The sequence below is a fragment of the Sus scrofa genome, chromosome 5 (assembly GCF_054392235.1).
Source record: "Sus scrofa isolate SSC_HxYL_T2T_F1_AM1 chromosome 5, Sscrofa_HxYL_maternal_Yorkshire_Landrace_v2.0, whole genome shotgun sequence".
NCBI lineage: Eukaryota > Metazoa > Chordata > Mammalia > Artiodactyla > Suidae > Sus > Sus scrofa.
The window spans coordinates 338,069-360,239 of record NC_139387.1 but is presented as its reverse complement, the minus strand read 5'-3'; the positions used below and the strand labels follow the sequence as shown (position 1 = coordinate 360,239).

Below are 22,171 nucleotides of genomic sequence, written 5' to 3'. Positions count from 1 at the left end.
TCTGGGGTTTTTTGTTTTGTTTTGTTTTTGTCTTTTTAGGGCCACACTTGTGGCATATGGAGGTTTCCAGGCTATGGGTCTAATCAGAGCAGTTGCTGCTGGCCTGCGCCAGAGCCACAGCAATGCCAGATCTGAGCTGCATCTACGATCCACACCACAGCTCTTGGCAATGCCGGATCCTTAACCCACTGAGCGAGGCCAGGGATTGAACCCTCAACCTCGTGGTTCCTAGTCAGATTCGTTTTTGCTGCGCCACGATAGGAACTCAGGGAATTGACCTCGGCTCTATTTTATGAAAAAATGTGATTGGTGATTTAAAGATATATTAGGATTCCTTATCATGTTAATAGGTCACCCAGAGCTTGCTAGTAGCAGTAACTGGTGAGGACAGAACGGGGATGCTGGGGGTGTGTGGTAGGGCAGGCTCGCTGCACGTGAATGCTGGTGAGTGTGTGCAAAGATGAGGTCAGGCTTGGATGGAGAGGCTGAAGGAAGGGCCCTGGGCCAGGCTGTTTTCTCTTGTTGTTGTTACCGGAATCATAGAGGTTTTCAATGGCAGATCATTCAACAACTAACCTTTCCAGTGTATGGATTCTTTTTGAATCTTGCACTTAGCTTCATAACTATTTTATCAGTAATTATTTAGCCTTAATTATTTGTTTTACTGATTTCTTGTTTGTTGTATACAATTTTTTTTATTATAATTTCTTTTTTTTGTCTTTTTGGCCCTTCTAGGGCCGCTCCCGTGGCATATGGAGTTTCCCAGGCTAGGGGTCCAATCAGAGCCGTAACCACTGGCCTACGCTAGAGCCACAGCAACGCAGGATCCAAGCCACGTCTGCAGTCTACACCATAGCTCACGGCAACACCAGATCCTTAACCCCCTGAGCAAGGCCAGGGATGAACCTGCAACCTCATGGTTCCTAGTCAGATTCGTTAACCACTGGGCCACGATGTGAACTCCTGTTTTTTTAAAAAATGATATTGAGGTGTAACTTACAGTAAATGGACCTGTTTTATGTTTGTGGTTCTGTGAATTTTGACAAATACAGATGCAGAACCCAGTGTGGATTCAGAGCGTTTGCATCATCCCCAGACTCTGTCCTTCTTGCCACCCTTGATCTTAAGGACCTCTAGTCTCTTTGTTACTTTGGGTTCATTTTGCTTTGTTTAAAATTTCATAGAAATGGAAGTATTTAGTTTTACTCTTTTGTATCCAGCGTTTTTTTTTTTTTTTTTGGCCGAACTCACAGCATGTGGAAGTTCCCAGGCCAGGGATTGAACTCACACCACAGCAGTGACTTGAGCCATAGCAGCGACAACACGTGATCCTTAAGTGCTAGGCTACCAGAGAACTTGTTGAGAGTCTTTTTTTTTAATCATGAAAGTGTGTTGCATTTTTTTCGGGTTACTCAAAGTGAACCAAATCATATGTAAATGATCAAAATACTTCAGTTAAAAGGCAGAGAATAAAGGAGTTCCCGTCATGGCTCAGTGGTTAACGAATCCGACTAGGAACCATGAGGTTGCGGGTTCAATCCCTGGCCTTGCTCAGTGGGTTAAGGATCTGGCATTGCCCTGAGCTGTGGTGTAGGTTGCAGACGCGGCTCAGATCCCGCGTTGCTGTGGCTGTGGCATAGGCTGGCGGCTGCAGCTCCGATTGGACCCCTAGCCTGGGAACCTCCACATGCCTCAGAGAGGCCCTAGAAAAGGCAAAAAGATGAAAAAAAGAAAAGAAAAGGCAGAGAATAACAAGTGGAATAACAAAGCAAAACCACATTAGTCTTGTATTGTTGAGAGAAGAAACCCTTTATTTTTTTATTTTATTTTTTTGTTGTTGTTGTCTTTTTGCCATTTCTTGGGCCGCCCTGTGGCATATGGAGGTTCCCAGGCTAGGGGTCCAATCGGAGCTGTAGCTGCCGGCCTACGCCAGAGCCACAGCAACTCGGGATCCAAGCCGCGTCTGCGACCTACACCACAGCTCACGGCAACGCCGGATCCCCAACCCACTGAGCAAGGCCAGGGATTGAACCCGCAACCTCATGGTTCCTAGTCAGATTCATTAACCACTGAGCCATGACGGGAACTCCCAGAAGAAACCCTTTAAATATGAAGGCACATGTAGGTTGGCAGTAAAGGATGTTGCGGGCTGTACCGTGTGAACCACGGGAGTGGCGCGCTCTGTTAACGGCAGACAAGGCTGCCAGAGAAAAGGAGGGACATGCCAGATGATCAGAGAGGCGGGAGACACACCAATCCTAAATATGCACGCCTGCAATAAGATAAATTCAGACACATGAAGCTGAAACTTGCAGAATCAAAAGGAGACGTACGTCCACGGCTGTAGTTGGCGATCACAGCCTCCACTCTCGTTAATTGATGGAACAAGTAGCCACAAAAACAGGGAGGCTATGGAGACCTGAAGAGCGTTATCCACCAACATGATGGAGCTGCCCACCTATCGGCAGCAGAATAAAAGCTACTTTCCAGGGCACAGGCCACTTTGACCAAGATGGACCATATCATTTGCAAGGCCATTGGCTGGCAAACCACAGGCTGTGGGGAGATTCAGCCTGTGGCTTGGTTTTGTGCAGCTTGTGGGCTACAAGTGGCTTTATGTGTTTAAAAGCACACTAAGAAGAAGGAACAAAGAAAACATACAGTGGAGACCCTCTGTAGCCTCTGTAATTACTGTTTAGTTCTTTGTAGAAAAAGTTTGTTGAACCTATGCTAGACCATAAAACATATCAATAAATTGATAAAATGAAATTATACAAGTCTGCCTTCTGACCACACCAAAAATTAGATCTCAACAATAGATGTTTAGAAAAGTCCTGAAGCAATTGGAAAATTAAGCATTATACTTTTAAACCTATACAGCAAAGAAAAGTCAAAAGGGGAATGAGAAATATCTTGAATTCAGTGAAAATAGAAGCATCAGAATCGGTGGGATTCAGCTAAAGCAGCACTTGAAGGAGACTTTATAGCATTAAATTCTCTACTGCAAAAGAGAAGGTCTACCTTAAGAAGCTAGAAAAAGAGCAAATTAAGCCAATGTATGCAGTGTGGAAGAAATGATAAAGACGCAAGAGGAAATCAGTGAGATAGAACATGGGCAAGTAATACAGAAAAAGCCAAATCTGGTTTCTCAAAAGGCCAATGAAATCAATAAACCTGTTGACGGAAAAAATAAGAAGCGAGGGGGCAGGTGTTACTAATACGTAGGAATGAAAGTGGGGATGCTGCTGCAGAGCCTACTTGACATAAAAAGAACCGTGAATATTTGGAAAAAACTTCATGTCAATAATTTAATCAATGTGGGTAAAATGCTTAAATTCCTTCAGCAGTGCAGATTACCAAAATGGAAACAAGTGGAAATAGAAAATACCTATTACGTAGGAGTTCCCATCGTGGCTCAGTGGTTAACAAATCCGACTAGGAACCATGAGGTTGCGGGTTCGATCCCTGGCCTTGCTCAGTGGGTTACAGATCTGGCGTCGCCGTGAGCTGTGGTGTGGGTCACAGAGGTGGCTTGGATTCCCCATTGCTGTGGCTCTGGCGTAGGCCAGCAGCTACATCTCTGATTAGACCCCTAGCCTGGGAACCTCCATATGCCGCAGGAGCGGCCCAAGAAATGGCAAAAAAAGATTAAAAAAAAAAAAAAAAAAAAAGAAAATACCTATTAAGTAGATGGAGTTTTAAAAAAAATTTTTATTTTATGGCCTCACCATGGCATATTGAAGTTCCCTGGGCCAGGGAATGAATCCAAGCCACAGTCGCTACCTACGCCACAGCTGCAGCAACTGCTGGATCCTTTAACCCACTGCAGCGGGCGGGGGTCAAACCCACACCTCAGCAGGGACCCGAGCCCCTGCCGTCGGTTCCCCCTGCACCACAGCGGGAACTCTGTTTGATGTCTTAAAGATTTCAAAGCATAGCATACAGAAAGTTAAAAATGCTATGATGCGGCGCGAGGGCCAAAGACGTCCGGCGTTCGCTCGGGAGGGCTGGGCGCTGGGACGCGGGAATGTGGGAGAGCGCCCCCTCCCGCCCAGGCCCACGTCGGGAGTGGCCTTGTGGGCTTGCTGGTCGGACCTGCTCAGGACGGGATGTGACCCTCTTGTCTGCTTGCAGCTCCGCGGCCGTCACCATGTTCTGGAAGTTTGACCTGAACACCACGTCGCACATCGACAAGCTGCTCGATCAGGAGGACGTGACGTTGCGAGAGCTAATGGACGAAGATGACATCTTGCAGGAGTGCAAGGCGCAGAATCGGCGGCTGCTGGACTTCCTCTGCCGGCCTCAGTGTATGGAGGAGCTGGTGAACCTGGTCACGCAGGACCCGGCCCTGGACGTGGAGGAGAAGGTCCGCTTCAAGTAGGTGCTGCGGCTCCGCCGGGCCGTGCGGCAGGCAGGCGGTGGGCAGCGGGGACCGGCCCGCGCTGTGAGGAGCCCAGTCCAGGGGGTGTCCTGTGTGTGACCCTCGCTCTGCCCTGTGCTGCCCCGCACTGCGCTGCAGCGTTTGGTGAGTCCCAGCCGGAAGGCCGACCCTAACTGGCTGGTGGAGGCAGAGCTGGCCTGACGGGTGGGGCCGCCTGGGGAACCAGCCAGTCCCCAGAGACGGTGGCGCTGACCGCCCCGCCGCGGAGGACGTGGGCCGTGCCGTTAGCAGTCCTGACTGTTCCCCAAGCTCAGCACTCAGCCAGGACATTCGGAGGTGGCGGGAGGGACGGGAGAGGACTCGGGGCAGAGTGACGACACAGGAGTGGGGACGGTGGGGCCTTGGGTGACAGGAAGGACAGGGGACTGGCCTCCAGCTCTGAGGGTGCCGCTCAGGGTCCAGGCCCCTCCGGGGAGCTGGGGAGCTGGAGCCCGTGCCGCAGAGGGATGCCCCGCAGACAGACGCAGCTGCTCCGTGTGCCCTGGATCAGTGTGGTGCTAAGTGCCAGAGCAGGGCTGGCCGACTGTGGCCTCAGGTCACATCCCGGTTTTGTGAGGCCTGCAAGCTGGATGGTTTCACATTTTTAAATGATTGGGAAAAATCAAGAGAATAATATTTTGCGAAACATGAAAATGACAAAACTCACATTTCATTTTTCACCTGTAAAATCTTTTGTGTGTGTGTGTGTGTGTGTGCGCGTTTTAGGGCCACACCTACGGCATGTGAAGGTTCTCAGGCTAACGTTGAATCAGGAGCTATAGCTTCCAGCCTGTGCCACAGCCACAGCAATGCTGGATCCGAGCTGCGTCTGTGACCTACACCACAGCTCACGGCACCGCCGGATCCTTAACCTACTGAGCGAGGCCAGGGATCGAACCCACATTCTCATGGACCCTAGTTGGGTTCGTAACCCGTTGAGCCGTGATGGGCACTCCTCCACCAGTACAGTCTTGTTGACCACGCCCACACTGGCCTGTTGGCGATGACAACACAGACCCAACGTGTGTACTCTGGCCCTTTACAGGACGTCCTTGCTGACTTAGGGGGAGTAAAGCAGGGTGCTCTGCCTCTGCTTGGGTGTCAGCCGGTGCTGGGGGAGGCGGGGGCTGGGGCCGCAGGAACGGTCGTCACCTGTGTCTCAGCCTCACCCGCGATGCCCTCGTGCCTCTCACTCCCCAGGTGTCTTCTCCGAGGCCCAGGTCCAGGCCCTCCCTGTCTGGAGGGGAGCTGGGCTGTGTGCCGTGGTTCTGGGCAGAGGGTCCCAGGGCGCCAGGAGAGTTTTAGAGTCCGCGTTTGGGAGAGACGTGAGAGCACACAAAGCAGCCAGGCAGGGGACCATGAACCCGGGGGCGGGGAAGCTCGAGATAAGCAAATCAGGCAGTGTTTGCATGTTCCCTCCAGGGTCAGCTCTGCGCACAGACCACCTGAAAACGGCAGCATCATTTTTCAGAGAGCGCGGAGGGGCAGTGGGGGTGGCGGGACCTGAGAGTCACATCTTCGGTCTTCCGCCACAGGAGGTCAGGTCCTCATGTCTGCAGGGGCTAAATGGAGAGGTGTCCGTGCATCTTGTAGAGAAGGCGGACGAGAGGCTGCGGTAACGGCAGGACTGCGACCCGGGGGAGGGGTGAGGGCGGGAGTGCTCCCCTCACGAGCCCTGCCACCGGGACAGGAAAGTAACTGAAAAGTTAATTGTAAAATTAGTTTGCTTTTAATTAAAATTAAGTAAGAAGTTTCTTTTTGAGAAGAGGAATAGGCTGGGTAGATGGATGAGGTGGTAGCTGAAGGAAGACGCAAGGTCGAGGTTATTTTTCAGAGATGCTGAAGATACAAATAGGCCGGAGTCGGCGGACTTCCCTTGTGAGCTGAGCGTAGCTCTCGGAGGCTTGAGGCCATAGGCTCTGCTGAGCAGCTGGCTCTGACCTTGGCGTGTGTGGGCAACCCCAGGTGACATGTGCGTGACGGTGGCTGTGCTGTAGTGAGTTTGGCATTCAGGACACAGCCCACGCTTCTCAAGCCTCTAGACAGCTGTCCCCTGCGGCCGGCCAGCAGGGTCAGCAGCACCTCCTCCAGGGACCTGTGTGCCCCTGAGGTGAAGCTCCTAGCGCAGACCCGGCGAGCAGCCCAGCTGCTGAGGCTTTGCCCTCGTGCTGCAGGCCGGGATCTTGAGAGACTTCCCAGGAGCGGAAGCGGGTCCTGAGCACTCAGCTGTTGCTGCTTTAGGGACACGAAGGTGTGACCTCGGTGGAGGAGCCCTGGGCCAGCCCGAGAACCCTCAGGAAGCTTCTGGCCTTTTTTCTGAGGTTCCTGTCCAGTTTGCCCTTGAGAAATAAGACCGAGGGCCAGCAGATGGATGCTAGGATAGCGCTTTTGTTACTCGTGCTGCTTGCCAGGGGGAGGCGGTGCTGGGTCGGGGCAGGCCCGGGAAGGACCCTGCCTGCCGGACCAAGTGCAGCGTGGGAGGCAGAGCATCAGGCCCAGGCACAGAGGGAGGCATCAGGCTGGCAGGGAAGTTCCTGCGCCCTCCAGCCTCGCTCTGCTGCTGCCCGTGTCTGCCTTCCTCTCCTCTGCTGGCGGGTGCTGGTCTCCAGAGGCCTCCTGAGAAGGGTGCCTGCTGGCAGGCTGGGGCTCAGGCTTGTCTCGAGTGCATTGTTCTCCTCCCTGCTTTCTCTAAATGCTTCTGATTACACTCCGGACTGGACACGGCTGTGTGCTTTTGAAGACTCTGTCTTTGTTGACTGGGAAGAAGATGCACAACCTGAAAGTTGAGAATTGTGTTTTACCTGGCGGACGAAACGGAGGACTTAGGCCGGATGCAGCCTCTCAGGTTGCTGTGGGGGCGGCTCTGCAGAGGCCAGGTTGGGGCCCAGATGGGTATAGCAGGTTTTGCGACCAAGACCAGTGAGTCGGGACTTCCAGAGATGAGTGTTCATTATAGAAAACCAGGCCTCTCAAGGGAGTGGAGTGAGGCTTTTCTGTGTCGGGGAAGGTGCAAGAGTCTGGCTCACAGAAGCCAAGCCTTTGACGTGCCCCTGGGCTCTCGGGCCGTGTCCTGTGCTCTCCTGTCCTGAGTGCCTCAGGGGGCACCGTCGGGGTGGGGTGGCTGCTGCGGCCTTTGTGCTGACGTGGTGGCAGCATGGTTCATTCTTCTCGTTCCAAGCCCCAGCCCTGCTGCTGACAAGTCTGATGCCACAGGTGTGCAGCCTCCTGGGGACATTTCCTAACCCTGCTGTCCTGGAACTTGCCAGCAAGGTGACATGCTGCCCTGGGTCGGGTCAGGGACATCCCAGCATCGAAAATCAGGAGAGCTGCAGAGTCCGAGTCTGGGAGAAACCAGCAAATCACAAAACTAAGCAAACCAAACGAGGAGTGGGGGCTGGGAGTCTGACTGCACCAGGCCTCTCTCTGCCTGTCCCCGTCCTGGCCTCACGGAGCTGGGTGTCTAGCGGACCCCTCGCCCCCAGCCTCGGACCTGCCTGGCCGCCACCACCTGCGGCCAGGAGGCCGTTCCCACCTCCGTCTGTGTCTTGTCTTCTTTGCGTCGTTTGAGGAGGCGTTTGAGACGGGGTGATCACCGACCTGCACGGTCCACCTGCCGTGTTTAACTGAAATGCCTGTTCCCTGCCTAGATCGGGGAACCTGCAAAGCAGGACGTTTTTGAAGAAGAATCGTAAAATCCTGCTGGAGAAGCTCCTGGTCCCCCCACGAGAGCGCTGTGCTCAGCCACCGCCCGTGCGCGCTGGGCCTCGCTCCTCCCCGCTGCTCGGCGGGTCTTGTCCTTTGGATCTTGGACGCCCCTCCACCCGCATCCCACGGGGCCTTGTTCTGGCCTGAGGTGCTGCGCTCTGAGCAGGTGCTCCCTGCCTCTGCCCACCGGACGTGCTGCCCGGGCGGCACACGTCCACGTGCTGAGCTGCCCCACCAGCTTCCCGCCTCGGTCATGGCCTTGGCCACACCTCTGTCGAGGCCCCTCTGTGTGAAGCCCGCAGGTCCCGCACACGCAGCTGCCTGCTGGCCCTGGCCCTCTGCGCCCCAGGAAATGAGCGCTGGCTGGGCTGATGGGACCAGCCCCACTGCCTCCGGGGCTTTGTCCGCCTGTGGGCGGCTGCTAGCTCCCCAGCTGTTTCCTCGAGAGTCTCTCAGACCCAGGCCCCTCTAGCTGATCCACCGTGCCAGCCTTGCCTTAGGCCTGTGCTGGGGCCCATGTTGGTGGCTGCCAGAAGTCAGAGGGTCACAGTGGCTGACCTTGGTCCAGGGCTTACAGCATGCCAGGCTTGCAGAAGGGGTGACACTCAACCTCCAAGTCCAGGTGAGGAAGCCCCGGCACAGAGAGGTCAGGTCACCTGGCCAACGCGGCCCAGCATGTCTCATGCAGTGTGGTGCCAGGTGTGCTCCAGTGCAGTCAGCCCCACAGGGTGCTCCCAGCAGGCTCCTGCCTGCTCCGGTCCTGAGGGTCCTCACCTGTGTTTCCCGACGTGCTGGGTGTGGGACCTGGCGTTGTCACTGACCTGCCGGGGTGGGCTCTGTCCTGGCTGCAGCAGGCTGTTGGGTAGGCCTGCCGAGGGCCTCAGCAGTGGTCCCGTGTCTGTCAGGGGTCAGGCGGGGAGCACAGAGGCGTGGGATTGCATGGACGGGATGAGGGTTATCTTGCACCTGGCCACTTCCATCCCATGACTTGGACTTCGTTTACATACGCTGGTTCTTCTCAAGAGTGGTGGCCTCGCAGCACCCCGGACCTGGTGCTGCCCGGCGAGCTGCTGGGGGTGCAGCATCTTTTCGGTTCTCTCTTGTGGATAACGGGGGGCAGGAAGGCCGTGGAGTGGGGGGGTGAGCGTGATGCAGGCTGTGGCTGCAGGAGAGAGGTATGGAGGTGAGGGCGAGGGGCGGTCAGAAGATGAGCAAGGCTTCTGGAGAGGAGGAAGCGGAGAAGGTGTGGGATGTTGAGGCTCCGAGGCGCCAGAAAAAGGTATGACGGGAACATCGGGCTTCGAGTAGCCAAAAATGCAGGCTGGTCACAGAATAATCACAATTTTGTTCTGACCGTGTTTTGTTCTTGCTCCCCGATCTGCTTCCTAAGAGGCGGCTTGGTTAAGTAGCTCCATGAGGGTTGAAGAAGTCTGATTTCACCTCCTGTCGCTGGCACTGTGCCCCTTTAGATACCCAAACACAGCCTGTGAGCTGCTGACCTGTGACGTGCCTCAGATCAACGACAGGCTGGGAGGGGACGAGACCCTGCTGAACCTTCTTTACGACTTCCTGGACCGGGAACCGCCCCTCAACCCTCTGCTCGCCAGTTTTTTCAGCAAGACCATCGGCAACCTCATTGCCAGGAAAACTGAGCAGGTAATCCACGCCCAGGGTCTGGGATGGCGCCTGGCTGGCGCTGCATCTTGCCGCCTCCCATCTCTGGCCGTGGGCAGCAGGATCCTGGGAGAGGTTTCTGCTGGCCAGCTCTGGAACAGGCCGCCCTGCTCCGTCCCCAGGAGTGTGCAGGGCCCAAACGAGGCGAGCCCGTCCTGTCACTGACCGGTCACAGGCATGAGGTCCCGGACATCCTGCTGCCACAGTCTGTGTGGGTAGAAGTGTCTGGGGCACTTCTGTTTCAAAGCAAATAAACGGAAACCTCCAGTAACAGGTTTCTGTAAGGCAGTGAATGCGCTCGCTTCATTCAGCTGGAGCGTCCCCCGCTGGAGTCCACACTCGCCCCCACGCCGCTCTGTCCTGCGGCCGCGCCACCTCACCATAGACGGTCGCGGGAAGGCGTGTGTTTTGCTGACGCCTGTGCGCATCAGGAATTGCCTGGGTCAGTCTTCTTTCATCCTTTACCCCTGCCCTCCATCGCCAGGGCCGCTTCAGAGCCAACCCCAGACAGCACGCCACTTGCTCCATACACGTTTCAGCACTGTCTCCAAAATGTCAGGACGTCTTTTTCCCCAGGTGTCACATCACACGGTGATAACTAGGATGTGCATGTGGTCACCTGGGACGTGGACGTGGAAGTGGTGGCCAGCTCGCGGTCCCGGCCGCAGAGCATGACAGCTCCCGGCGCCCTCTCCTCGCCAGCCCTTGGTGTTACCAGTCTGTCTGTTTTGGCCGTGCGGCCAGGCCGGCAGGCCTCTAGGTTGTGGTTTTAATTTGCGTCTCCCTCGTGACCAGTGAAGAAGATGAGCACTTTTTCATATATCAGTTGGCCGTTCGGAGGTGTGTGTGTGTGTGTGTGTGTGTGAAATTTCTTGCCTGTTTTCTATCAGGCTTTTTTTCTGTTTTGATTTATAGGAATTTGCTCTGTTTTGTGGATGCCAGTCTTTTAATTTTGTGTTGCAAACATTTCTTCCCACTCTGTTTGCTGGGAATTTTGTTTGTTTGTTTTTTAACTCTCTTAATGGAATCTTTTAATGATCAGAGGTTCTGATTTTCATGTAGTTCAAGACAAAATTCTTTTTTTTTTTTTTTAATATTGCTGCACCCATGGCATGTGGGAAGTTTCCAGGCCAGGGAAGCTTTCAGGGATCAAATCTGAGCCACAGCCGCGACCTGTGCTGCAGCTGTGGCAGCACCACATTCTTAACCCACTGCACTACAGTGGGAACTCCTAATAATTTTTTTCATTTGTGGTTTTTTGTTGTTGTTCTGTTAAGAAACTCTTGCCTACTTCAAAATCATGAAGTTACTCATCTGTATTTCCTTTGGAAGCTTTATTGTTTCACCTTTCATATTTCTACCTACAGTGTACCTGGAATTGATTCTTCTAAATGGTCTAAGGTTGAAGTTTTTTTGTTTTTTGTTTTTTTTTGTTTTTTTTTTTTGTTTTTTTTTGTCTTTTGTCTTTTGCTGTTGTTGTTGTTGCTATTTCTTAGGCCGCTCCTGCGGCATATGGAGGTTCCCAGGCTAGGGGTTGAAACGGAGCTGTAGCCACCGGCCTACGCCAGAGCCACAGCAACGAGGGATCTGAGCCGCGTCTGCAACCTACACCACAGCTCACGGCAACGCCGGATCGTTAACCCACTGAGCAAGGGCAGGGACCGAACCCGCAACCTCATGGTTCCTAGTCAGATTCGTTAACCACTGCGCCACGACGGGAACTCCATGTTTTTTTTTTTCTTAATATGGATCTCCAGCGAGTCCCCGTCGTGGCTCAGTGGTAACAAACCTGACTGGCATCCCTGAAGACTTGGGTTCGATCCCTGGCCTTGCTCAGTGGGTTAAAGGATCTGGTGTTGTGGTGTAGGTGTAGGTTGTAGATGTGGGTTGGATCCCATATTGCTGTGGCTGTGGTGTAGGCTGGCAGCTACAGCTCTGATTCAACCCCTGGCCTGGGAACCTCCATATGCTTGCAGGTGTGACCCCAAAAAGACAAAAAAAAAAAAAAAAAGTGGCTATCTAGTTGACCCAGCTCTGTATTGATAAGGCCATTCCTTCTCGCTTGCTTTACATTGCCCCTCTTATCCTAAATCTAGCAATCACAGGTGGATATGTCTATTTCTGGTCTTTTGTCCTATTTGTAACTACCAAGACAACACTGTCGTAATTATTGTTGCCTTATAAGCTTTGATAGTCGATAGTTAGTCCTAGCACTTTGTTTTTCTTCAGATTGTTTTTAGTTTTCTTTGCCTTTTGCATTATTATAGAATGAGCAAATTTTATTTTGTTTTCTCTTATTTTTGCTTTTTTAGGGCCACACTTGCGCCATATGGAGGTTCCCAGGCTAAGGGTTGAATCAGAGCTGCAGCTGCCAGCCTGCACCACAGCCACAGCAACACTGGATCCTTAACCCACTGAGTGAGGCCAGGGATTGAACCCACATCTTCATGGATTCTAGTTGGGTTCATAACCCACTGAGCCACAACGGGAACTTCCTAGAATAAGCAAAGTTTAGAATGAGTTTGTCAGTTTCCACATTCTCTCCTGTTCCGGAGAAAAACCTGCTGAAATATTGCTTAGGCTTGCATTGCCTGTAGATTTGGATTGGCTGATTATGGCCCACAGATCAAAACTAGCCTGCCACCTGTTTTTGTAAAAGAAATTTTACTGAAACACAGCTGCTCCCATTGACTTGCATATTGTCTATGACTGCTTTGTGTGACAGCGAAAAGTCGAATAGTTAGAGCTTCTTTCATTTCTCTCAGTAACATAGTTCTTTGGATAGTGGTCTTACATGTTTTTCATTACGTTTATTTTTAGGTACTTGTTATTTTCATGTATTTTATATTCATAAACAATGCCTTTTTTTTCTTTTCTTTGGCCTTGTCCGCAGCATGCGTAAAGTCTAGGACAGGAACCTGAACCGTAGCAGTGTCCACACCTGATCCTTAACTGCTAGGCCAGCAGGGAACTCCTAAACAGTATCTTTTTAATTGAAATTTTGCACTGAGATAATTGTAAATTCCCATGCAGTTATATGAAATAAAATAAAGATATCTTTTGTACACTTTGCCCAGTTTCCTTCAATGGTGACATTTTGTGAAACACTAGTGGCAGATCACAGCCAGGAACTGACACTGAGAGAATCCACTGACTTATTTAGAGTTCTCCCCTTTTACTTGTAGTCTCGTGTATGTGTGTGTGTATTAAGGTCGGAACAGTTTATCACTTGTAGGGGTTTGTGTCTCCACTGTCACGTCCAAGCTATTGAATGGTTCCCAGAGGGCAGAGACCCTTTGTATTGCCCTTTATAGCTCCTCCCTCCTTCCTCCTTCCTCCCTCTCTCCCCCATCACCCGTCCCTAACCCCTGGCAACCACTAAGCTGTTTCCATTTCTGAAATTTTATGTTCAAGTGTTATTTAAATTAAATCATATAATGGGTGTTCCTGTTGCAGCTCCATGGGTTAAGAACCTGACACGTGGGAGTTCTTGTCGTGGCTCAGTGGTTAACAAATCCGACTTAGGAACCATGAGGTTGAGGGTTCAATCCCTGGCCTTGCTCAGTGGGTTAAGGATCTGGCATTGCCGTGAGCTGTGGTGTAGGTCACAGACTCAGCTCGGATCCCACGTGGCTGTGGCTCTGGCGTAGGCCAGCGGCTACAGCTCTGATTAAACCCCTATCCTGGGAACCTCCATATGCTGTGGGAGCGGCCCTAGAAAAGACAAAAAAAAAAAAAAAAAAAAAAAAGAATTTTTGCGTCTTTGGTTATCAGTGAGACTGGGTTATAATTTCCTTTTCTTAAAAGTGTCCATATCAGGTTTTGGAATTGAGGTTTTTTGTCCTTATTAGGGTATATGCTCTCATTTTATGTTCCCTGGAAGAGTCTTGTGTAAGATTGGGTGTTTCGGAATTCCCCTAGGGGAAACAAATCCCACTGGTAGCCAAGAAGTTGCGGGTTTGATCTCTAGCCTCCTCAGTGTGTGGAGGATCCAGTGTTGCCGTGAGCTGTGGTGTAGGTCGCGGACATGCCTCGGATCTTACATTGCTGTGGCTCTGGTGTAGGCCGGCAGCTGCAGCCCCGATTCGACCCCTAGCCTGGGAACCTCCATATGCTGCAGGTGCCGCCCTAAAGAGCCAAAAAAAAAAAAAAAAAAAAAAAAAAAAGATTTTTTTTTTTTTTTTTTCCCCTATAAATGTTTGGTAGAATTCACTAACCAGCCCATTAGAGCCTGGAGTTTTCTCTATGGGGAGGCTTTTAATCGTAGCTTTTGTTTCTTTGATGCTCTAGAACTCTTCAGATTTTCTCTTCTCATCAGTCCACTTAAGTGTGTTTTCATTTTCCCAAATTGACGTAGATGGGCGTATTGGCGTTTGCATCTGTAGGGTGTGTCGGGATGCCCGGAGCCATTCTGCTGGGTTTTCAGGCTTTCTCTCTGGCAGTTTCAGTCACTCTTCACCCAGAACCTGCTCTTCCCCGCTCTCCCTCTTCCTGCTGGGCCTCTCCTCACTCTTCCTCCCGCCACCCCCTTCGCCTCCAGCACGAGTTTGGTGGAGACCTTAGCTGGGTGGGCCTTCTGTGTGTCCCCACTGTCCCCGGCAGAGTTCTGGGTGTGCCTCCGCACAGTGGCCTGGACACACAGGCGTTTCATCTCTGTGGCCCACCTAAGCTCAGCGCCCAGCCCCGCCCGCGGCTGCACACCCAGCTCTCCACGCCTTGCTAGCTAGCACCAGTCACCAGCCAGCCGACCCTCCGCCTCTGCTGCAAAACCTCAGTCCTTTCCCTCCAGCCACCTGTGGGGCTGTCAGCCCTCCAGATTTGTGTCCCGTGTCCAGGGCTGTCAGCACAGACCCCACCCCTCACCCCCACCGCCCTGACTCAGCACAGTCTGCACCTGTCATGTGTGGGGTTTTTTTGTTTTTGTTTTTTGGTCTTTTTGTCTTTTTAGGGCCGCACCCATGGCACATAGAGGTTCCCAGGCTAGGGGTCTAATCGGAGCTGTAGCTGCCAGCTTACGCCACAGCCACGGCAACGCCGGATCCTTAACCCACTGAGTGAGGCCAGGAATCGGACCCACGTCCTCATGGATGCTAGTCAGGTTGTTTCCACTGTGCCACAACGGGAACTCCTGCACCTGTCATCTGTGCTGGAAAAGCTCGAGCCAGTGCGTTTGGAGTGGTCGCCGTGCACAGCAGCTTGGGCCATCCCACGTGGGTGTTCCACTCATGTTGTCACACAGCCTCAATGTGCAGCAAACCCCGCCAGCCCGGGTCCTCTTGTGCCCCCGCCGCCTGGTGGGCTCGCCTGTGTGTGGGTCTTGGCCTGTCCTGGGGTAACCTCTCTTACAGTTGGTCGTAGCTCTCCACGTTTCTGCTCGACATTGTTGAAAGCAGGCTTGCGCATGGCTGTTCTCGGGGCCACCTGCGCGCCTCTCAGGGCTTCTGGTTTCAGGTGATCGTGTTCCTGAGGAAGAAGGACAAGTTCATCAGCCTGGTGCTGAAGCACATCGGCACCTCGGCCCTCATGGACCTGCTGCTGCGCCTGGTTAGCTGCGTGGAGCCCGCTGGGCTCCGGCACGAGGTCCTGCAGGTGAGCCTGAGGCCCCGCCTCCCCAGAGCCCCTCTCCTCTGCGCGGGATCTCTGGCACTAGGAGGCTGCCTGGCACCCCAGCTTTCTCCACCTTCCTCCTGGGATGGGTCCTGGGTTCTTGCCAGGGCTCGTAGTCGAGGCCAGGGCTGGCGTCTCTGCCTTTTCTGCTGTCCTGCCTCACCTGTTTATGAGCAGAGAGCAGAAATAGGCTTCCTCACTTCTGCCCCACCCGTGGCGCCTCTGGGCTCAGTCAGGTGGCCACTCTGTGCCCAGTCGGGTGCCTGAGAGGAGGCACTTGCTGACGAGGATTTGCAGGCAGAGAAGTTGGAAAGCCCGGAGTCAGCCTGTTTGTCCTGAGCTGTGTGCCTGTGGCCGCCCTGGCAGTATTCTCAGCGAGAGGCACTGCCCGGGGCTCCCAAGGGCTTTCCCGGCAAAGAGGAGGGTTCTCAACCCAGAGAAGCCCAGAAATCAGGGCAGGACACGCTGTTCGCTGGGGGTTGGTAGGTTTTGTTTGTCATGCAATTTAAAATTAAGTAAGTACACCATTGGTCCTTCTTGCTGGTTTTCCTGCTCCTGGAATTAGGTGACAGTTGTCATCAAGGTGGCAGGTCTCACTCTTAGAGTCCTAAGTGGCCTCGTTAGGGAGCGCCTCCTACCGCGATGTTCTGGTAGAGGTCCGTCAGCGCAGGCCTCAGCCTCCGGGCCTTGGCGGGAGCCTCCCCCGCCTCTGCGCCGAGCAGTTTTGGGGTAAGGAAGTGCCGGCCTGTCCAGGGAGCCCCTCCTGACCGGGACAGAGGCGAGGCCGGCCTGGGCGCGGGGCGGGGAGCCAGCAGAGGCGCCTGAACTGTCAGGACCCGTGGACGGGGACGCCCTCCCTGGTGACCTCGGGGCCTCTGCTCTGCTCTCTGGGTCTGGGTGGCCCTGCCTGCTGCTGAGGAATTGCTCTTGGAACCTGGCAGGTGGATTTCTGCGGCCCCGAGGGGCTCTCCTGGGTAGGTGTGAGCAGAGCCTTGGACCGGCGTCCTCTTCTCTTTCAGTGGCTCAACGAGGAGAAGGTCATCCAGCGGCTTGTGGAGCTGATCCATCCGAGCCAGGACGAAGACGTGAGTGACCAGCTCTGCTCGGGAGCCTGGCCGGCCGCCAGGGCCGTCGCGCCTCCCTCAGAGGCTGGCCAGCCGCGGAGCTACCTTCTTTCTTGAGCAAGCGCTCCTCCCAGACATTTTGCTCAGCAGTAGCATCCATGTAGATCTGCTCCAAAGAACAACTCAGACAGTTCCCTTCAGGGCTCAGCAAAGCCAACTAGGAGGCATGAGGACACAGGTTCGATCCCTGGCCCCGCTCCGTGGGTTAAGGATCCGGCGTTGCCGTGAGCTGCGGTAGAGCTCGCAGACGTGGCTCGGATTCCGCGGGGCTGTGGCTGTGGTGCAGGCCAGCAGCTGTAGCTCTGATTCGACCGCTAGCTTGGGAACCTCCATGTGCCGCGAGTGCGGCCCTAAAAAAAGCCAAGCCAAAACAAAACAAAACAGTTCGGTCAAACAGAATTGTATTAGTTATCTACGGCCGAGTAACAGATCACCCCAAAACGTAGTTGCCTGTAACAGTATTTTTAAAATCTTACTTCCTTACTTCCGGCCCTCTGCGGGGTTTCTCACCAGAAGGTGGTTGTCCCTGGGCTTAGATGGGGCTCAGGGGTGGCTCCGCCCAACTCAGCTCCTTGAGGGCGGTGGGCGAGGCTGCCCTCGGCTTCCTCCGCACCACTCGGCCTCGCCGCGGGGCGCCCCCGGCTGCATCCTCCTCCAGCGGGTGTGGGGGGGCTCCGGCCGCAGCCCCGGCGCTCCTGCTGGAGGAGGTGTGAGCTGGGGGAAGAAGCCCCCACTCCCCCACCTCCTGGGGGGGCGGAGGCAGAGCCCCCACCCACCTCCCCCCTCAACCCCGCCCACCTTTCCGCCGGCCCCGCCCACCTCACCCGTATTGCTGTTGAGAGCGCAGGGCCCTGTCCTGCACTTGTCGACCTGAATGTGCTGTTCTTGGCGCCTCGGAGTTCGTGGAGGACAGAGCCCGCCTGGCCACTTTCATTTTCCCTGTAATGGTCACGAGCACCTTTCTGCCCATCCTCCCGCAGGGTACGCGGGCACACGGCAGGGCTGCGTGTTCCCTGAGGGGAGCGAGGTGCGGGGTGGCAGGGGGGAGGGGGGGAGCTGAGCGTCTCTCTTACCTTGTTCACCTTACCCACAGAGAGACCCCACGTTCTTGACAAATCCACCAAGTCAGAGATTCTGAATTTCCCCAGGCTCAGCCATTCCCTAGAAGAGCAGAGCCTCTGCTTTCTCCGTGGCAGCTGCCATGTTTGCATCAGCTCACAGGACTCATCCCTTTTCTTTTTTTCTTCTCTTGGTCTTTAGGGCTGCACTTGTGGCTTATGGAGGTTCCCAGGCTGGGGGTCGAATCGGAGCTGCAGCTGCTGACCTACACCACAGCCACAGCCACGCAGGATCGGAGCCACATCCGTGAGCTACAGCACAGCTCACGGCAACACCGGATCCTTGACCTGTTGATCGAGGCGAGAGATCAAACCCGCGTCCTCGTGGATCCTAGTTGGGTTCATTAACCACTGAGCCAATGGGAACTCCTCGCAGGACTCATTCTGAATCTTAATAGCCACCTACTGATTTAAAATACTGTGTGGGTAACACAGTCAGCAGGTGGTGCGTCTTTGAGGGGTGGAGTAGTGTCTGCGTGCGGCCCCGCTTGAGCTCTGGGGTCTGACCAGGTCCACACCCTGTAGGGAGGGCGGCCGGGCCTCTCTGGTACGAAGGAGCTCGGAGTCCGGCGTCTCTGAGGGAGGCTCTGCGTTCCGTCCTTGCAGAGTCAGTCCAATGCGTCCCAGACGCTCTGTGACATCGTCAGGCTGGGCAGAGAGCAGGGCGGCCAGCGGCAGGAGGCTCCGGAGCCAGACCCCCTCCTCACGGTGCTGGAGTCGTGAGTGCTGCGTGGGGCCCTGCTCTGAGCCCCCTCCCTGCCTGAGACGTGCTCACCTGAGCCACCACGAACCCCTGGTCTGTGTCCCCCAGTGGGGGGGGGGGGGGGTCTCCTGGCAGGCCGGCCTGAGCGGCAGTGTCTGAGAGCCCTGGGAGCCTGGCCTGCGCCCCGATCCCCCCCCCCGGGACTCAGGGTGCTGCTCCTCCGCGGGGGCGGGGGGCGGGTACTGTGCGCCTGCTGCTCCAGGCCCTGACCCCGAGGCGTTCCCCCAGGCAGGACTGTGTGGAGCAGCTGCTGAGGAACATGTTTGACGGAGCCCAGACCGAGGGCTGCCTCGTCAGCGGGACGCAGGTGCTGCTGACCCTGCTGGAGACCAGGCGGCCTGGGTGAGTGTCCCCGAGGGAGCTGCTGCCCGGGGCGGAGCTGGCGCTTCAGGGACGGGCGGGGTGGCCGCATGTGCTGTGTGTGTTTGCCTGGTGTCTCCTCATGCAAGTGATCACGTAGATGGATGCTCCTTATGGAAAAGGTCAGCTTTAGGGCTGTTGCCAAGTCCCCTTTGACCTTCGCCATCGATCATGTTCCCACGTCAGCCCAAAGGCACCCCCTGCTGCCAGTTTGCACAGTGTTTGTAGACGTGGCTGCGGAATAGGCCCTGCGGGCGGGCTTCCCCCAGGCCTGTGGGGAATCCCGCATCCTCATGGCACAGCGCACCTGTGTGTGTGCATGTGCATATGTGTAAGCGCACGTGTGTGTGAGTGTGCGCGTGCTTGAGCATGCTCAGTTATGTCACGTGCAAGGTGAGGGGCCTGACTCCCCCAAGGAGACCGTGGCTCCCCCTGTCCTCGTGCTGGAGGGAACCTCCCTGTAGCCCCAGCACTGAGAGCCGGTACATTTTTTAAAAGAAAGAAAAAAGGGAGTTCCCGTTGTGGTGCAGTGGTTATGAGCCCAACTAGTATCCATGAAGACGCAGGTTCTATCCCTGGCCTCGCTCAGTGGGTTACGGCTCCAGCGTTGCCGTGAGCTGTGGTGTAGGTCGCAGTCTTGACTCAGATCCCATGTTGCTGTGACTTGTGGTGTAGGCTGGCAGCTGCAGTTCCACTTGGACCCCTGGCCTGGGAACTTACATATGCCAAATTTGCAGGCCTAAAATGGGGGGGGAAGAGAAAAAAAGAGAAAACAGAACAACCAGAAAATGACAGAAGACATTGGACAATCTCAGTGGTGAGATGATCGGTGGTATCTCTCTTTCTGGTACCCAGTACCTGCTTCTTGGCTTATTACCGAAGAACAAGATGACTAGTACCTGCAGACAGTAGTTGTCACTGTATGTCTATAGGGAATCGATGTCATCGTCATTTTCTGTAGTTAGGCAACCAGAATATTGATTTTCATCTTCGCGAACCAGGAGGCCTGGGCCCCTCCTGCAGGAAGTGGGGACTCGGCTCCAGGCCCGGCGGGAAAGTGAGGAAAACCAAGAGGCGCCGTTTATGTACTTAACCCTTTCTTCTGTGATGGTTGTGTAGTCCTCTCATACTGGCAAAAGTTTAAATAAAGATCTCAGAGAAGTTAGCTTGAAAAAGCTACAGGGACAGTGTGGCCAAAGAGTGGGGACAGCAGTGAGTACTTGCAGGTGGGAGGGCAGAGCAGCGCTGGGTCCAGTGAGTTGAGGCCTGCAGCCCTTTGGGGCGTCGCCCGGGCCCCCACCCCGCAGGCAGCTGCCTCCCTGGCGGCCTCTCTGTGTCTCCACCTGCCCTCCCGTCCACAGGACAGAGGGCTTGGTGGACTCCTGCTCTCAGGGACTGGACAGGCTGTGTGCCGTCAGCAGCGGTGTCCTGCTCGGCATTGAGCCACGGCTGAAGGACTTCCACCAGCTTCTGCTCAGCCCGCCAAAGGTAGGCTCCTGCGTCGCCCCGCGCAGGGCTGTCCGAGGGCCTGACTTCACTGTGGGCCTGGTCTCTGAGTTGGAGGCACCCAGCCAAGGGTCAGCTGAGCAGCTCCGGGCAGTGCTTGGTCTCGCTGGGGACTGACTCCCTGCCCCCCGAACCCCGGCTGGCCCCCCGGCCTGGCTCGTTGTCCTTTCCCTTCCCTCGGAGCGCCGCACCCGCCCTGGTCTGCAGGAAATGTCAGCTTGCTTATGGGCTGCCTCCTCGGCTGCAGAGGAAGCTTCGTGAAGGCCGGGCTTCTGGAACAGTCCTTCAGGGAAAAGGCAGATGCACTGTGCCATGTGTGTAGGAGTGCCCGGTCTCACGAGGTCACTGTGTCTCCAGTCACCTTCGAGAGCTTTCGTAGGTGTCTTGCTGGCTCAGCATCCCGAGTCTGTCCCCAGAGAGAGCTGGCCCCATCCTGGACGCGCCTTGTAGGCTGAGGTCACTTGTCCTCGGCTGGCAGGCTGAGCCCAGGATGCTGGGACCCACCCCCAGTCACTCCCGTGAGCCTGAGGACTGACCCCTCGTGTCCTCCTGCAGGCAGCATTGCCTCGAGGACCTGCCCTGGCTGGGCCTCGTCATGCAGCAGTGGCCTGGCCCTTTCACAGTTGGCGCCTGAGCTAAGAGGGGCCCACAGTGATCCCCGTGGCTACAGGCTCCAACAGGGTGGTGCTTCTGTGTTTGCAGAAAAAAGCGATCCTGACCACCATCGGTGTGCTGGAGGAGCCCCTGGGCAACGCCCGCCTGCACGGCGCCCGCCTCGTGGCTGCCCTGCTGCACACGAACACGCCCAGCATCAACCAGGAGCTCTGCCGGCTCAACACCATGGGCTTGCTGCTGGTGAGCGGCCCCACCGCTAGTCTGCATCTGCCCTGCGTCTTTGGTCCGCGGTGGGTGGGCAGACGGGGGCCGGGCCATCAGGAGGGGACCCCGGGCTGGCACCCTGAGAGGAAGCTCTGGTTTGGTCCTAGAACAGGGGCTGTGTGTACAGAGGGACCATTTCCTGCGCCTGGGCGTGATCCCCGGGGCGCTGGGGAGGCCCACTGAGCAGCTCAGACACGCCTGTTGCAGGTCGTTAAGGCTGCCGGGAAGCAGAGGGCAGAGCTGGCATGGTCGCTACCCTTTCTGATTTCTGCTCCAGAGAGAACCTTGGAGCTCTTCAGTGTAAAACACCCCACAAGAGCAGCTCCTTGCTTTCCAGTGAAGGCAGAGCTGGTGGGGGTGCTTCTCTGGTGGGCATGCCCTGGGGGTCTGAGGAGGGGTTGGCAGGCCGTCCGAGGGGTCTGCAGGGGTTGGCAGGAGGTGACGGCAGAGCAGGGCTGACGGAGAGGGGGCCTCGCCCCAGCCCTGCACCAGGCAGATTCCTCCCAGGCTTCTCTGCAGCCTGGCCCTTGGGCCTCTGTTCCCAGGAAGCTGAAATTTGCTTAAATTTAAATCTCACTCGTGGAAGAAGCCAGCCTTGGAATGGGGCTTGAAGGACAGACATAGAACCCAGGTGTGGGTCAGAGGGCGGTCAAGAAAGACTTAATCTGGAGTTCCCTGCTGGCCCTGGGCATTAAGGATCGGGCATTGTCACTGCTGTGGCTCGGGTTGCTGCTGTGGCGTGGGTTCGTTCCCTGGCCTGGGAGCTTTTGTATGCCATGGGTGCAGCCAAAGAAAAAAAGGAAACTTTCATTTCCTTTCCTCTCCTCAAAGGATAGTTTGTCTCTCTCCTCCACTTCCCTTTTCACTTTCATTTTATTTTCTATTTTTTAAAAAATTTTATTCTAGGAGTTCCTGCCGTGGTGCATCAGAAATGAATCTGACCAGGAACCATGAGGTTGTGGGTCCAATCCCTGGCCTCGCTCTGGCATTGCCATGAGCTGTGGTGTAGGTCGCA

General features: G+C 55.1%; 1 protein-coding gene across 48 annotated transcripts in view; it reads left to right on the top strand.

The window, feature by feature from the left end:
- PPP6R2 (protein phosphatase 6 regulatory subunit 2) overlaps positions 1-22,171 on the top strand; it is a 76,799-nt gene that overhangs the window by 38,799 nt on the left and 15,829 nt on the right. For 43 of the 48 annotated variants that reach the window (XR_014845280.1, XR_014845281.1, XR_014845279.1 and 40 more), the window contains 8 exon segments: positions 4,135-4,377; positions 9,595-9,781; positions 15,251-15,388; positions 16,426-16,491; positions 18,255-18,367; positions 18,640-18,753; positions 20,133-20,259; positions 20,980-21,132. Coding sequence is in view for 26 of the 48 variants with exons in the window: in NM_001206372.1 (NP_001193301.1) it covers positions 4,151-4,377; positions 9,595-9,781; positions 15,251-15,388; positions 16,426-16,491; positions 18,255-18,367; positions 18,640-18,753; positions 20,133-20,259; positions 20,980-21,132 (1,125 nt within the window). In the remaining 22 variants the exon portion in view is untranslated. 48 annotated transcript variants of the gene reach the window in all.